We start from the raw sequence: 15,889 nt of genomic DNA, 5'->3' as shown, positions 1-15,889 counted from the left end.
GGCATGCTGTTGCTAAGGTGAGCGCAGGTAGTGATCATCATGCTTGTTGGTGTTGGGCTGCATCGACTGAGCTTAGATGTCAGCACTGGGGTGATAGAAAGAGCGGTAGGGTGTGCAAGGTTTTGCAACGAAATGCTGTTGCTTTCGTAGGCTTCGGTATCATGCCTTAACTTATACATATCCTAAATCCCTCTAAACTACTCCTACGCGAGCGGGGCCGCGGGTTAAAGCTAGTAAATTATATATTCGCCGTTACTGTTTACAGCCTCTTGCCACCTCTCGACCAATTTGTTGACGCCGTTCCGCCGAAAATTGCTTGGTCTGGTGTCAAAGAAGTTATTAACCCCGTTTTTATGGTCCTCTTTGTTATCGAAGGTAACGTCCTTCATATTGTTTGACAGGGAGCGGAAAAGATTGATAATCGTTCGGTGCAAGGTCCGGAGAATACCCTGTATGCTAAAGGACCTCCTATTTGAGCTTTTAGAGAGCGGCTTTGACGATTTGTGCAACATTCAACGTTGTCGTGAGGAAGTATGATTTGACCACGTCGATTAGGTCTCTTCAGTCGAATAGTCTTATTCACGCGGTGTAGTTGCACAATATGCAGAGCTCCTTGTTGACCGTGGCATTCTTTTTGAGCGTTTTCCGGTGCACCATGCCCTCCCAGTCACACCAAACACATATTATGATATTCTTTGGATGATCTCTTCGGCTTTGGCATATCTCCTGGAGCCACCCACTCTTTTCTTTGCCTCATATTGATGAATAGGCACCATTTGTCAACTCCCGTGACTATTCGGTACAAAAGACGCTGTGGCTCGATGGCGGGCGAGATGCTGAGAAGCAATTTGAAGGTAACTTTCTTGGTTTTTTCGTTGAGCTCGTGAGGCACCCAGACTCCGAATTTTTCGGTAAATCCCAGTGAATGAAAGTGATTGAGAATTAGATATAGATTCATATACATCGAAGTTCATTTTACCCGCCAAGTCACGACTGGTTTAGCGACCGTTTTTCTTCAAAAATGATTTGAGACGTTATTCATCGAATTCAGATGATTTTTGGTGGCGGTGCGTGTTATAGACCGTTATTTTTCAACATGCAAACCATTTCCATGCTATACACTCGCCTACGACACCTTCTCTATACACGTCGCGAATGTCCCGGTCTGCTTTGGCAGCTTTTTGCCCTCGATGAAAAGCAAAGAAATGCAATTTTAGCCTCCTGGGTATTTCTTTTCTTAGCCTCGAAAATAATAAAAAGTTGAATAACTCAAAAATGCAATAACATAGTTTTGCAGAGCAGAAAGAGTGCTATCGAATGAATACTTAACCTTTGCCAAATAGCAAACAAGTCGTTGTAAAATAAAAGAAAGTATAAGAACGCTACGAACTTATTCCCCAACCCAATAAAAATAATTTGAGTCAATAATAAAATATACAAATAATATAAGACACGAAAAAACTAAACTTTTCCTTGTCAGCAAAACTTCGCATTAAAGGCATGAAAATACTGCAGAGAGCTGAGGTGGATCAGACACACACGCCGAAGGGCACACCGCAGGCATCTCAAGATTGCTCAGCTCGGGAAACTAGACTTTTAACTGTAATGCCTCCGTGAATTGCTACCCTTTGGGACTAGTCGACCCCCGATGTATACAAAGTCAACCAAAAGGAAGGTTGGACATTTTCAGAACAATTTCGAACTTCACCTTTAGTTGCGCTTAGCGCTACTTCGGTTAGAAACCTCTGTAGTGATACAGAAGTATAAATAAAAGCTTAATGTAGCGTTGTTCGCTGAAGGATTCAATGCTGGTATATTACAAGATACAGAACATTAAATAACTATAGTACAGAGTAACTCTCTGACCACTTTGACTATATAATTCAATACATTTTTATGAAAATATAAATATGAAAATATACAATAAGTATCCATTCTCCCAACAAAACTATATAAATCCACTTTTCAAGCTTAATGAAAATTACAAAAAAAAAAAAACAACTTATTTCCATACAAATTTTAGACATTTTTGTTAGAATATTTAGAAGAATTTTGGGTACGCAGTTTTATAGCCAATTGAATTTTGGTCTATTAAAGCAAGCTGAAGTGATCAAAAATCGTGCTGGTTTTTGACAAATTACTTTTGCTTTTGCTGACAATATTGGATGTTCTAGTTAAAAAAATGCCAAGCATTCGGCTTTAGTTTTTCGCAGGAATCGGTAGAATGAAGATGTTTGGATAGAGAAAAAATTCGAACAATTAGTTTTAGTAATCTGTTATCATTTTGATATTGAGCGGCCTTATTGAAGCGAAAATATTTTACACTTTTTACTTAATAATTTTCCCAATTAATAAAAAATAATTTTTCCAAAATAATGCTACTTATTGTTAATGTGTTGAAATCATCAACATCCGTGGCTCCGAAAGTCAAAATTTTCTTCTATTCATGACTACAAAATCCATAAAACTGCCTATACAGAAACTGTTAGTATTGCATATTTTTGCATGTGTTAATAAATTGGTTTTTGTTCGCATACGCACCCAATATGCCCAGCCGATAGTTTATTGTAACTACAAGTATTTGCCCGAAGCTTGCCAACACCGAACCATCGTACGGATTACCGCTATTCCATTCGTACGATTCCCCATGAACAAATACCATCACCGGATATTTGCTTTGACCACCACTCCCACTGCTGCTGCCAGCGCTATTGCCGGCGCCGGTGTTGCTGTTACTGCTGCTGCCACTACCGGGGGAGTCACGAGATGCAACTGTAAAAAAATAAAAAAATACGAAATTGAAAATTAATTTTATTTTAATTTGTTTTCAGTTTTGTTATTCAAATATTTGTACTATATACTCATATGGAGTTAAGGTTGTAATTGTAATAGTTAATGTAGGAAAGAAAAGTTTGTACGCATTAGCTAAAAATATGCGTTCATATATATTTTCAACCTGTTTCAATTACTAGAAAAAGAGAAATATATTTTTTACTTAAATCGTTTGATGTCTGCCAAACTCGCGTAAGCGGTCATCGCGCCAATTAAAAACAGGAAATCTGATGCTTGCCGTAGCGAAAACTTTAAACGTTTGGATTTTTTTAGAGAAAATTTGCACACGGTTTATTAGGAAAATTGTCCACACTTTGCGGAAATAAACTTATAAACAAATCTTAGTTGTTGTGTAAATATTCAATGATTCAATAATAAAAGGTTGTACAAAGTTTGACAACTGATTTCTGATGCCAGTTAATCCATTAATGTAATTTGTAAGTAAACAAAAAATAGGCATAAGGTTATTCCCTTTCTGAAAAGGTAGTAAAAAATTTAAAAAAGTCAATGTGAATCGTAGCATAATTTTGTGAATGGCACTTAATTATTTATTATTTTAGCCTAACTATTCCTTTGGATTTGTCACATATTATATATTAGTTTAGAGAAAAAGAAATCCATTTTTTTTGCGTAAAACTTCTGTGATTTTATCGACATCTTCTTTCTTCTTTATTCGGCCAATTTTTGTTAAATGTTTGTTCAACAGTCCAATTTTTTTCAGTTTTTGGTTAACAGGTAGGTCAATTAATAAAAATCATTAACAAAATTTCAACCAAGGCAGTTTAAGGGGGAGTCTGGTTTATGAGGTCTAAAAATTGCATCTCTTTGCGATTTTTTTTAAGGAAAAAATTAATTTAGCACTGCAAAGTTTTTTCTATCTTTTAATGAACATTTAAAAAGTATAAAAAAATTGTATACTGGTTAAAATAAGTTGAAAAAAATGTTTAACATAGAACTTAGTAGAGCGCTGCAACGCTGGAGTTTCCAACTGGCGTACAAGATACAGCTCGTAATTATTATCTAAAGCAAAAAATTCAAAGGATTTCTAATTATCATGATTTTTTATTCTAGATGAACTAAGAAAACTGAGATAAATTCCAAATTTGGAGGTTTTAAAGAAAAAAATGCCTTTCTATAAAAAAAAATTCACTTCAACTTGGTATAAAAATCTTGAAAATTTTTTTTTTATCTATTTCGTTAGTTCAAATAGAAGAGAATTTAATACTGAAGGGAACAAGCTATGATTCATTTCAAAAAGTTCATTAGTTTTTTTTCATTCATTTACGCCAATTCAAAGAAATCATAAAAAAAATAGTTTAAAAAAACTAAAAAACACGCTTTTATTGCTAAACGAACTAAAAAGTAGAAAATAAATTTTAATGACAAAGGGACCTATAATGAAGTAATAGCAAATCGAACGATCAGTCATAGTCAACTACGTCAGAACAGAATTATAACAAAAATTAAGATACAAATAGAGTAATTCAAATTAGAGTTAAAAGCGTGGGATGCTTGATATAGTAAATATTACAATCTTTCTATTGGCAACTATCTATGTACAGAGGGTTATGAAAGTGAAGCAAAATGCATCCCACGCTTTTAACTCTAATTTGAATTACTACCTAACGCTCGCCTACCTTTGGCTTTGTACCAGTATCTAGGGAAATATTGAGAACTAGGCTCTGTAACTTTGTGTGAATATTCTGAAATATATTAGGAATCGCTTAAAATGAAAAAAAAAAATTGATTTTTGTGACCTTATAAACCAGGCTCCCCCCTTAAGATGGTTGCATGATAAAATTTTGAATTTACGATTTTTCACCAAGTGACGTGGAGTAGGTCATTAAAAAAAAGTGACTGAAACTTCGCTAAAAATTATTTTGAACTAGTGTGTCTTTTCAGCTATCTAAGAAGGAACTAAATAAGAAGAGTGGTCGTATTCACCTTCTTTTACCACCAATCCTAAATACTTGGAAGAAAACACTAAATTTAAATTGTATTTTTTTGCTGGTGCAGTCCTAATGGGTCTGCGCAAGTACTTAGTGACCTGTATCCTACATATGTGTGTAGTTCAGTGTGCCCTTACATACATATATAAACATATTTGCTTTGATATGCACACTGTGCGTTGGCCTTGAAGATTACACGTTCTAATTACATTTCGACCATTTTATATCTACTAGGCCAGTCATCCATCTAATACAATTGAGAAAACAAAATCCTCGGCATTTCAAGTTCTGCTACCATGCAGTTATAACGATATACGAGTGATAAGCGAAGATAAGAAGAGCATCGCTTCGTGTAGCGGTCTATTATATTATGACGACAGCAATTGCGCAGCCAGCGCAAGTACCATGCATGAATGGATGTGTGTAGAGATGATCCTTTTGAGTATGAAATTGTGTGCGGGCCTGCATATACTAACGGCTGCAATTTTGCGCATGGCGAACCGCTGATGACATTAAGTACAGCGGTAACTTAGAAGAGCGGATAAAGTGTGTTCCAACAGGTAATGTATTCTAAGAAGGTACTATATTAAAGAGACTCAGCAGGTAGTGCAACATCAATTACAATCACTACCTTTAGCAGTTTAGTATTTGGTAACCATTAAGACATGTCTTAGAAGCACGCTTATACTTCTCGTTTGGATTTTAGATCCGGACTCTGCTCAAAAATATTACAAACAGAGGGGATATTACATATAAATTTGCGTTAATTGCTTAGCAAATAGACACTCTTAATTCCTAGTGCATTAAAACTTTGGCCGGTGGGTGTGATCTAATCCAAGTGAGAGCTTTAAAAAACTTAAAGGAATCCATTATTTTTGAGTATACTTTTTGCCCAAACGGTGAAAAAGTGCTTTATGGTCGATCTTTAGCTTCTGGGCGATGCTACGGCTATTAACACACCGGTTAAGTTCGATTATTTCTGTGATTTTATTCAGATTTACTTTAACATCGAAAATGTCTGAACGGAATCGACACAATCTCATCATTTACAACTCCAGCGGCCTGACTTACATTTTCGCCTTTATCAAAGAAAAACTTATAAAATGTGCCGAATTTTCTCGTGGCTGATTTCCCTGTAACTCACAACTGAATGGAACAAACAAAAGACAGCAAAAGATTTTTTTAGTGTGAAATGTCAACTGGACAACGAGCATAAATTTTAAATTCTTTGATCGATACTTTACTTTCAAGATATCGATCACTACAGAAAAAAAAACGATCAACTCAATATATTGACAATTAATGTGACTGGCATCTGTAACACATGGATAGATAAGTCCCCGGCCTAACAAAGAAGACAGCTTTTTTTTACTCGTAATTATGTTTATGTTCTGTTCTTAGCTACCGAGTTTTTTATGAATACTTCTTGGTACTAGTGTTTGTAAAGCTTTAATTTTCTAAACTTTTTTTGCTATGATTTTTTTTAGGTCTTAGATAGATAATTACCCTAAATCCAACTGCTCGTAGTTTGACAAGCAATTTTGACAAAATGAGGTAGAAATAAAATTCAACCTAATTTAGTATTTTCAACTTAATTAGTGGATTTTAACAATTTCTGCAAATTTCGTTACTTTTCACAAAAGCTTTCACATCCTATATTTTAAAAATCCCAAGCTTCGCACAAAAAAAATATTTTTCACATTTTCAAAACACCTTAATCTATGCACAAAGTTTAAATATTGCCTGCGCCATATCATCCTAAAAACAATGTATTATTTTTGTTGCGTCTTCCAATTTTCCAACTTTTTAATCTGCCCCCCAGAAAATTATTGACTGGCATTCAATTTGAATTTATCCAGTTGCACAAGTCGTTCCTTACGGCGGGCCAATTCTTTTTTCAGGGGAAATACAAGACAATCTGTGATCTAAATCAAAATTCAATTCAATAGAACTACTCTCTTTAAATAAAAAATGTTTAGTCTGTTTGAATAGAAGCGTCAACCAAATGCTGGGCTATGTCGGGCTCAGTCCAGTAATGAAAAAAAATCAATAGATATTGGAGGAGCATCACAAGTCTACTACATCCTCTTCCGATCTTCCGAACTTTTTCGCCTGGTTTCAATGAAGTCCGTACGATTTTACCCAATATTTCCTTTCATTTTGTCTTTTGGGCCAGAACAAACCTTTTGTCCTCTTTTGTATTTTATGGCACAGGGAAAACTGTGTTGGCTGTTCACTTTTTCTTTCAAAAGTTTTCATTTCTATGCTTTTGAGTACTTTTCCTTTAGAATTTGCTCTGAATTAAAAAACAAAATGGTGTTTCGAAGAGAATCTAACAGGTTTATTAAGTAGCTCACGATAGCCGTAACACGCGGTAAAAATTACACATCTTACATCACCTTTAATTAGTGCTTCATGTCTTGATAATTCATGATAATTTGTTTCATTTGATGCCCTCACTAGTCATTGTGCTACGACGAGCAAATTGTCGAGCGAATTTCTTAAGAAAAAGTTTATACCAAAGTGACTAATACTTCAATTATATTTAAACTTGAAAGCAAAATTGTCCGAAAAACGTATTTGCTCACGTATTATTGGTATTTAAATAGGAAAAAAATGCGCAGAAGAGCAGCAACAATTCTAGGCAGTGGTCGACTTTGTGCATACACATCCATATATCTTTGAAAATATTTGAATGGGAAAATGAATTAGCAAATTCTATTATTTCTGGTATCTCAATACAAATAAAGCAATTTTATAGAAGCCCACTTAGCACCCTTGCCCACTCAAAACGCTTTGCGTGCTTAGGACATACAATTGCCTTTTTTACACAGCGTAGCCTCTGCAATTCGAGATAGTTTGTTGCGCCAAGACAATAAATCTGTATTGACTAATTTGATACATTAAAGCTTTATACAAGGAACTAAAGTCGCTCCTAAGTTTTATGTATGCGTTATTATTGCCAACGCTAAATTTTTATTAGTAACATTTTTTTTATGAGATGAAGCTGAAAGCTTTTTTATATAGTCGCAAATTTCACAACCAATCTAAGTAAGTTGTCTTTTTACGCGCATATGCACATATCTGCGGTTAAATTGAGAAAACTGAAAAAACACTAAAAAAATGCTAAAAAAAAAATTGCGTATAACCGCGAAAAAATGCGGATTTTATACGGAACTATTGCATAAGCGCATATAAAATTGTGCTTAATGCTTCATACAATGGGCGCATGCATATGTGCAGCTTTCGTGACTATATCATGAATACACACATTTTTTCATAAATGACTCCATTTCTTAGAAGGCTAAGTGCTGCACCCTGGTTATTTCATTATTTGGAAAACTATGCGATTGGATACATTTTTGAGCTATTTTGCTGTGAATTCCAAAGCGCCTCATCAAATTGCAATTGAAAATAACCGAAAGTGGAACTAAGTAAATGCAACACTCTTTTCGATTCGAAAGTGATGTAGAAGGTATGATGAAAGTAGATTGTAAAAGTCCATAGTCGGCGCGCATATAGCTTTCCAATCGGGTTATGCACAGAGTAGCCCCTTGAAATTTGAAGTACAACGGGTCGTATGAGTAACTAAGCAGAAGTACGAGTGTGTGAGTGAAAACCAGTGTACTGGCGCCAGTGTTCACACAGGTACAGGGTGGGCCAAATAAGACCTACTAATGTTAAACACAAGTTAATTTTGCAATAATGATTTATTTTGCTTAATTGTTTTTATACATTGAATATATTTTATAGAATTTATGTATGAAATATTAAATCAGACAAATGTCCACCATTTTTCTCGATACTAAGATTGGCTCTTTTTAACGCGTTTTCCATTACACCACATCATGTTTCTGGTTGAAGGCTCAGTATTCCGTCTCGCATATTTTGCTTCAACTTTCTAATAGTCTCTGGTTTATTAAGATACACTTTGTCCGCACAAAAAGAAGTCGGGCGCAGTCAAATCTGGCGAACGAGGTGGCCAAGGGAAATCTGAATTTTTGGAAATCAGACGTTCGCCAAAAATTTCACGCAGCAGGTCCATAGTTTGTATATTGTAGTCGTTGCTGGTGGTCTTGCGGTAGCAGTGCTTGCACAATTTGAATCTTGTATGGGTACATCTAAGAACCAACTATAAAATTCTGCGCAATGTCGTTCTGGAAATGCCCAATTGGTTGGAACGATGGCGAGTTGAGGCAGCTGGATCACTCTGCCGCACATTTTTTACGTTGTCTTCAGTGCGAATATTTCGATGGGCACCTCGTCCAGGACGATCGGACACTGAACCTAGTTCCTTAAAACGACTGACCAAACTCCTAATCATAAAGACTGTGGGAGCTGATCTGGAATTAAAATGTCGCCAATATTTACGCTACGTTAAAACAATTGATCGTTGTCAAGAATAGAAAAACTCGATCATTTTAACACATTGCGTTGTACTGTAGGGTTAAATAATAAATTTCCAACAATTCAATTATAACCTACAAAAATAAAAAAAGTTATTTGTGCTTAACATTAGTAGGTCTTCTTTGGCCCACCCTATACATACTAACTGTCTATAATATAAAAGTATGTGCACGGTACTAAATGTGATTAAATAACCCAATTAATGTATACTTCTAAGCATGTACATATGTCTGTATGTACGCGTACTGACGTGCCGCACAATTAGCGTCATTACTAGTTACACATTAATCACAGGGATATGCTCACCAGCAATACTCAAAGCACCTACAACAGCAACAAAAATTAAAACCAATGGGCAATACAACAATTTATTGGTTCCGTGAAAAAAATATTTTGCTGAAATGGGAAAAACCGCTGAGCGTAAAATTGATGATGCCATACAGTTTATTGCTGACTAGTATTGCTTTACCCGCTGGTGTATATGCACATCCTTAGTTATTATGAGTTGAAAATTTTCATCCCGGGATTTCGGGATATTTTTGAAGTAAATAAAGTGTTATCTTGTGTGTGATTGCGCTATCAAGAGATGATTAACGATTTTTTTGGTCGGAATCGGATGGTATTGATCTGGACAACGTTTATTTTCAACAAGACGGCGCTACGTGACACACAAGCAATGAAACCGTTGAATAACACCTCTTATTGGAAAACTTCTTATTGAAAAAAGTGAGGTAACGGAAATCGTTTCAACATACTACGAACAAAAATTTAAATTAAACTGGTTCTGAAAACCACATGCAAGTTTATTGATATAAATATACAGTCTGTGTCAGAAAAAAGGAATTGCGACTATTCATGAAGTGTAAAATATATATATTTAAAATTTTTTTACATGAAAGTGTGTACAAAACTACGAGTGGTAATTAGTCATCAAGTCATGTAGTCTCCATGGATGTCGACTATAGCCTGGCATCTTCTTCATGCTTTGAACCAGCTTTTCTGCGCAGCTCCCCCACAAACAGGACTAGATTTTGCGAACTTGACGCACGAGTTGCTTTAAATCATGGACTGGCCCTCCGGCAAGATGCGTTTTCATAGTTCCCTACACATTTTCAATGGGGTTGGCGTCTGGGGACTGGGAAGACCAGTCCAACACTGTGACGACATTTTCTTGGTTTGTTGTTTTTCAATGTATTTTCTGAGAGCAGTGGTTTTGATGATGTGGCACGGTAGAATATGTTCGCCTCCTTCAGTCGACATTCGATGGTGTTGATACTCACATATATTCCCGTTTTAGCAAGAATTGTGCGTGCTTAGCGTAGTCACAAAGGAGGGTCCCGCTTAAAAAGTTGGACGATCACTTTATCCTGCTTTTTTGTCGTCAGTCGCTTCAAGCGTTGTTGTGCACCTTATACCACAGATTCCACGTCACAATCAACTTTTTGATTTTTTAATTACTTTTGCAGCCGCGGTGTACGATAATTTCAACCCTTTCGAACTCGTGCATAAAAATACCGCCTCAAAACACTGCGCGTACTTCTCACTCAATTTTGTTTGGTTGCGTTTACGGGAAAGTTTCGAACGACACTAACCTGAGATAGCACTTGCGTCGTGGCCCTTGAATGGCACTATTACGCAGCAAAAAGCAGAACGAAGTATATCGTGAAGTTACAAGAAAAAGACCGGTTTTCTTCTTTTGACACAAACTGTATCTTAAAGTGAAAATTTTTTAATTTGCATCGGATGTGTTTTTTTAGCTGCATGAGAATTTTCGATAACGATAACCATGGTTTGATAACTGAGAATGGCAAACTGTGTTGACATTTCACTTCAGTAAAGTTTGCCAAGTCGTGAGGAATCATTTAACGCCAGAAAAAAGCTTCCAAATTGCGGAAACTTAGTTTGAAAAAAAAAAAAAAATAAATAAATCTGTTTGCGAAGTTAATAGACCACTCGCGGGATTATCGATCCTTATTTTTTTCGAAATACAATATAAAATGAGCTGCCGTTACGGTGATTGGCGAGCACTATCAAGCCATCCTGGCAGAATGTTTGTTTCTAAAAATTAACGATGCTTTGATAACCTACTCCTGCTTTATGAATGTTTTGCTCTCTTTCCAGGGTCTTCAGTACAGCCTGACCCTCACTGAAAACTCCAATCTGTTTCCCGCTCCATCTCCTATCTTTCAGGATGGCAAAAATTTCCGTTTAGAAAACAGTTGAGATTCACCCCATAGCTTAGTGATACTTATTACTATTGTTTAAGTACCATCCGGCTCCAGATCCTTTTTCATTCCTGGACCCATCAGTAAAGAAAATATCCGTCAAACCTCTCTGCATGCATTCTGGATTGCTCCATTGCTCACGCAATGGAAATTTGACATTAAACTTCCTTCCAAATGAAACTATAGGTATCAGGTCGTCTTCAAGTGCCAAAAACAGTGGATATTGCTCAGATAGCATCTTTAAGATTTCTCTATGTCCCGAAGTTCCATCTTCGTGCCAGAAAGCTTATTTATGGAGTCTACGCATTGCTTTTATTGCTTTCTGTTGTATCTTAAGATCCAAGGAGAGCAAATCAAGCATAGCGCTTAGAGCACCGCAGTAGGTTGTACTTGTTGTACAACAGAGGCGTAAGTGATGATTAGTCTGATAAGTGCTGTGCATATCCATAGAACCACAGCAGGTTTCAGACCCCAGGTTTTACCAAAGGTTCTGCGTCTTTGCTGAAATCCTTTATCCGCGATTCACCTTCAGTGGAACGTGTGTCTGCCAAGTCAGCTTCTTATCCGCGATTACTCCTAGATATTTAACTTCATCGGAAAGACCAAGTGTCACACCTTTCAGTATTGGAAGACTGAGTCCATCCAATTTCCGGGTTCTCGTAAACAAGACTATGGTTGTTTTGTTCGGATTAACGGAAAGACCTCGTCTCATGCACCAGTCATCGATTTTGTCCAGAATCTTCTGTACTTTCGTGCATGGCCTTCTTAGGGATTTATCCGATGTTAGAACACCCCCTTGGGGACATCCTTGCTTGACCCTGACGGTGTTCTCACCAGCGGTTAACAGCGTCTCAGAGAGCATGGAATATATCCATTTTACAATGGTGGGATTATCTCCATGTCGTTCGGCAGAGGAACATATTCAGCCAAATGTGGCATTATCAAAAACTCCCTCAATATATATACATATATATATCTATATATTCTTATTCTCTATTATATATCTTAATTTTAATGTTTAAACAAAAAAGAAAAGTAATAAAAATTTCTTTATTAGCTTTTAAACAAATCCTTTTAGAGAAATTTTAGAATTTTTTGTTTATTTTATAAGAAAGGCCTTTTGTTTTTTAATAATAAAATGTTTACTAGTAGGTGCCTTTAAATAATAAAGAAATCTATAAAGAATACACGCAAGTACAAAAAAGCTGAAACATAGTTAAATTGTAAGAATCATAGCAACCCATGATTATAAGAATTACAGCAAACAATGATTGTAAGAATCATAGCAGTTTAAACGTGCGTTTTTCTTTTGCGGTTATATAAAGGTAAAATTACCTTACATAAATAAATGCTGCCTCATAAAGAAAATTCATGATACGTCTCAAAGACGTATGGTTATCTGGTTATCTTTCTAGCAACAATAGGGTTATTAAAGCAGGGTTAATCAAAGCAATTACAAAGTAAATACTTTTAAAATTAAGAACGCCAAGGAAACTCAAAACTCTGACAATGGATTTGATAGTTGATCTTACTTAATTGGGATATTATTAAATTCAATGGCGTACTCCATTTCGGCTAATTGGCTTTAGTTTTAGCAATACTTCAGGGATAACAATACTTGGAAATTTGCTTAAATTTTTCATATAGGTCGATGAATATAAAAATTATCTTGACTGTTTCTAAGCATTGTTTTGTATATTTATAAAATGTTCAAAACAAGTAAAAAATAGTATACTATTTCAGTTTTTTTATGTCGGATCATAAAAAAATATTATCTAAAATCTAAATAATCAGGAGCATGGCAGCTATATATTAGTTTGGGGAAAAAGAAATCAATTATTTTTTCAGTAGATGGCTGTAGTGATCGATATCTCGTAAGGTTTCGACAGAACAGTTTTCAGTTTATGCTCGTCACATTTCACACTAAAAAAATTCTTTTGCTGGTTTTTGTTCGTTCCATTCAGTCGTGAGCTACAGGGCGTTAACCATGGACGTCAGAAATGAGAAAATTCGGTACATTTTACATTCATTCAATAAAGGCGAAAATGCAAGCCAGGCACCGAAATTCTGAATGATATTTATGGTGCCGATACTGGTTTTTGTGTTAAAGAATATGTCGGTAATGTCGAAAATATCGATCAAAGTTTAGTAGTCATAGCATAGGAGCTAAAGATCAACTATAAAACAGTTTCAAGCCATTTGCGTTAAAATTTTAAGCAAAAATAATGGATTTTTTTTGTCTAAGCTAATATATATTTATCTATTTATTTCAGTCTACATAAGAACAGAATTTTTTGAACATAGATTAATTAAATACTTTTTAACAACTTAATTTTAAACAACATGAAAAGACTGTCATTGAATTTAATCAGCTCAGCGTGTTTGTTACAAAGATGAAAAATTTACGTTACCGGTTCGTTAACGAATAATTTGGAATTTCTGAGATTCATATTAGAGAGAATATTATGTGGAAATGTAGCGGCGGACGTCATTGAGTACGGCGGACGTCATTGAGTTAGATCACAATGAAGTAGGGTTAACTATCAAAGCCTTTGCCCAAAAAAATGTTTAGAATTTGAGCACATTAAAAAACAACTAATTTTTAAGTATACGTAAGAATCAATACAGGTACGTAAGAACGAAAGAAAGAGCAAGCATTTAAAGTGCACTCTTCGGATTTTGACGTGGAATCCGTTACATAGGCTTGCTGATACGAAACATCTTTCGACTTCAACAATTATCGGCTGAAATGCCAAAAAGTTATCATAAGCTACCAACACTATCTCCACCATTAGAAAATGTTGCAACGCCTTTTATCGTTGCGTCATACAAATTGTAAGGTTTTCAGTTTAAAGAAAATTGCAAATAAATTATTCAAAATTTTCTTAGAAATTTCTGTTTCGTTTACATTAGTGACCCACATTCACATTAGTAAGTACATTCATTAAAATCTGCTTTACATAAAAATTCAGGCGGTGGTTTTAGAAGAATGGCATTTAATAAAATTCATACTTTAGCTCACATAAATGCTACTAGAATTCGTGAGAAAGAAAAAACGTCTGACTTAGTCGCTCGAGGCTTTTTAATTATTCTAATAATTTTCAAATATAAAATCATACTTAAAAGAAATTTGTTATCTCTTAATTTCTCTGTGCATTTAACGTAACGCTATAATGCACTTGGGTATATTAGGTATATGAATCAAACCAAGTTTTTTTGGAAATTTAAAACTTTTAATTGCAAACAAATTTTAAAATAAAAAAAAAATGTTGTAATAATTAAATAATCAATTAAGTATAATTTTTCAATACCTCAAGATTAATCACGAGATTTCCAGACCAGAAAATATCAGGATTCGAGTATCCCTGAACAACGGGATTTCGGGATTACGCGAATCCGGGTTTAACATCCCTCTGTATGTACACACGTGCGCGTTAGTGCTAAAATAAATAAACCATTGGTGATGCGCCAAATGCTGGTTCAGTGCAAAACAATAGGTTCAAATAAATGCTCTTTACTTTTCAAATGGACTACAGTTGGTTAGCGGAAGCTTACTGCGAATGGGTAACATAAATAAATGCCAGTTATTCGTGGTGAGTAAAGGCCAGCGCACAAGTAAGTCACTTAATCAATGGTGAAGGTAATTCGATCGCATTTTGCTTGGAAACGAAAAACTGTGTAGATATGTATGGATTTTTTTTTCCATTTCGGTCAAAGTGTTTGCATACCTTTCTGCAGAATAGCTTTTTCACGGTTTTCTATTACAGCCAGTCCTACGCTTTTGTATGATTTAGTAACAAAAGTGTTTGTTGTAACTCGATTTTCAAATGCAGTTCAAGTTAAAAGTAAATAGAACCCAAAACTTTAATATCCGCAATACCGTTTTTACTAAGGTTTCTTGTTAAGAAAGGTCCAGCTTTTAAATCAAATAGAATAAATAGTGAAAGGGATATTGTCAGCATTGTTTTTCATTCGTTGTTTCAGCACAAAGAAATGTGAACAAAATATAAGGCGTTTAACTATGTAACCCAATTTTCTAAGCAATTAAAAGCAATGAAGAAATATGTGTGAAGGCGCACTTCAATACTACGGCTTCGACTATGGAGATTTGTGTAACAGAGTAATATTGCTAGAGCTTTATTATTATTACTTCGTTTATTAATTCTATGAATACATAAGAACTTAAATACTAAATTCACAAAATTTGATTAACTATGAGAATGCATGTCCAAGAGTGAGTCGCCGGGTGAGCTCAATTGAAATCTAGACTAATAAATATTCCAATGAATTTAATAAATACTCTTGCAATGGGGTCAAAATAGTGATAATTAGCAATAATCATCTTGGAATAAAATTTAGTGCATAGTGCACATTGCGGAATAATGAAATTTATCCAGACACTCACACAAACCAGCAGACACTCACAAACAAACAACAGCAATTGAATGGACCCAATCGATTCAAGTAACTTTATCC

General features: G+C 35.2%; 1 protein-coding gene across 1 annotated transcript in view; it reads right to left on the bottom strand.

The window, feature by feature from the left end:
* The window catches only part of LOC129252848 (neuroligin-4, X-linked), a 112,788-nt gene that overhangs the window by 84,484 nt on the left and 12,415 nt on the right, over positions 1–15,889 (bottom strand). Inside the window, exon 2 of the mRNA XM_054890985.1 lies at positions 2,542–2,772. Coding sequence (XP_054746960.1) covers positions 2,542–2,772 — 231 coding nt within the window. The remainder of the gene's footprint in view (positions 1–2,541; positions 2,773–15,889) is intronic.

The sequence above is a fragment of the Anastrepha obliqua genome, chromosome 1, assembly GCF_027943255.1.
Source record: "Anastrepha obliqua isolate idAnaObli1 chromosome 1, idAnaObli1_1.0, whole genome shotgun sequence".
Classification (NCBI taxonomy): Eukaryota; Metazoa; Arthropoda; class Insecta; order Diptera; family Tephritidae; genus Anastrepha; species Anastrepha obliqua.
Note: the sequence above shows the minus strand (reverse complement) of the source record. Positions and strands in the feature narration are given on the sequence as shown.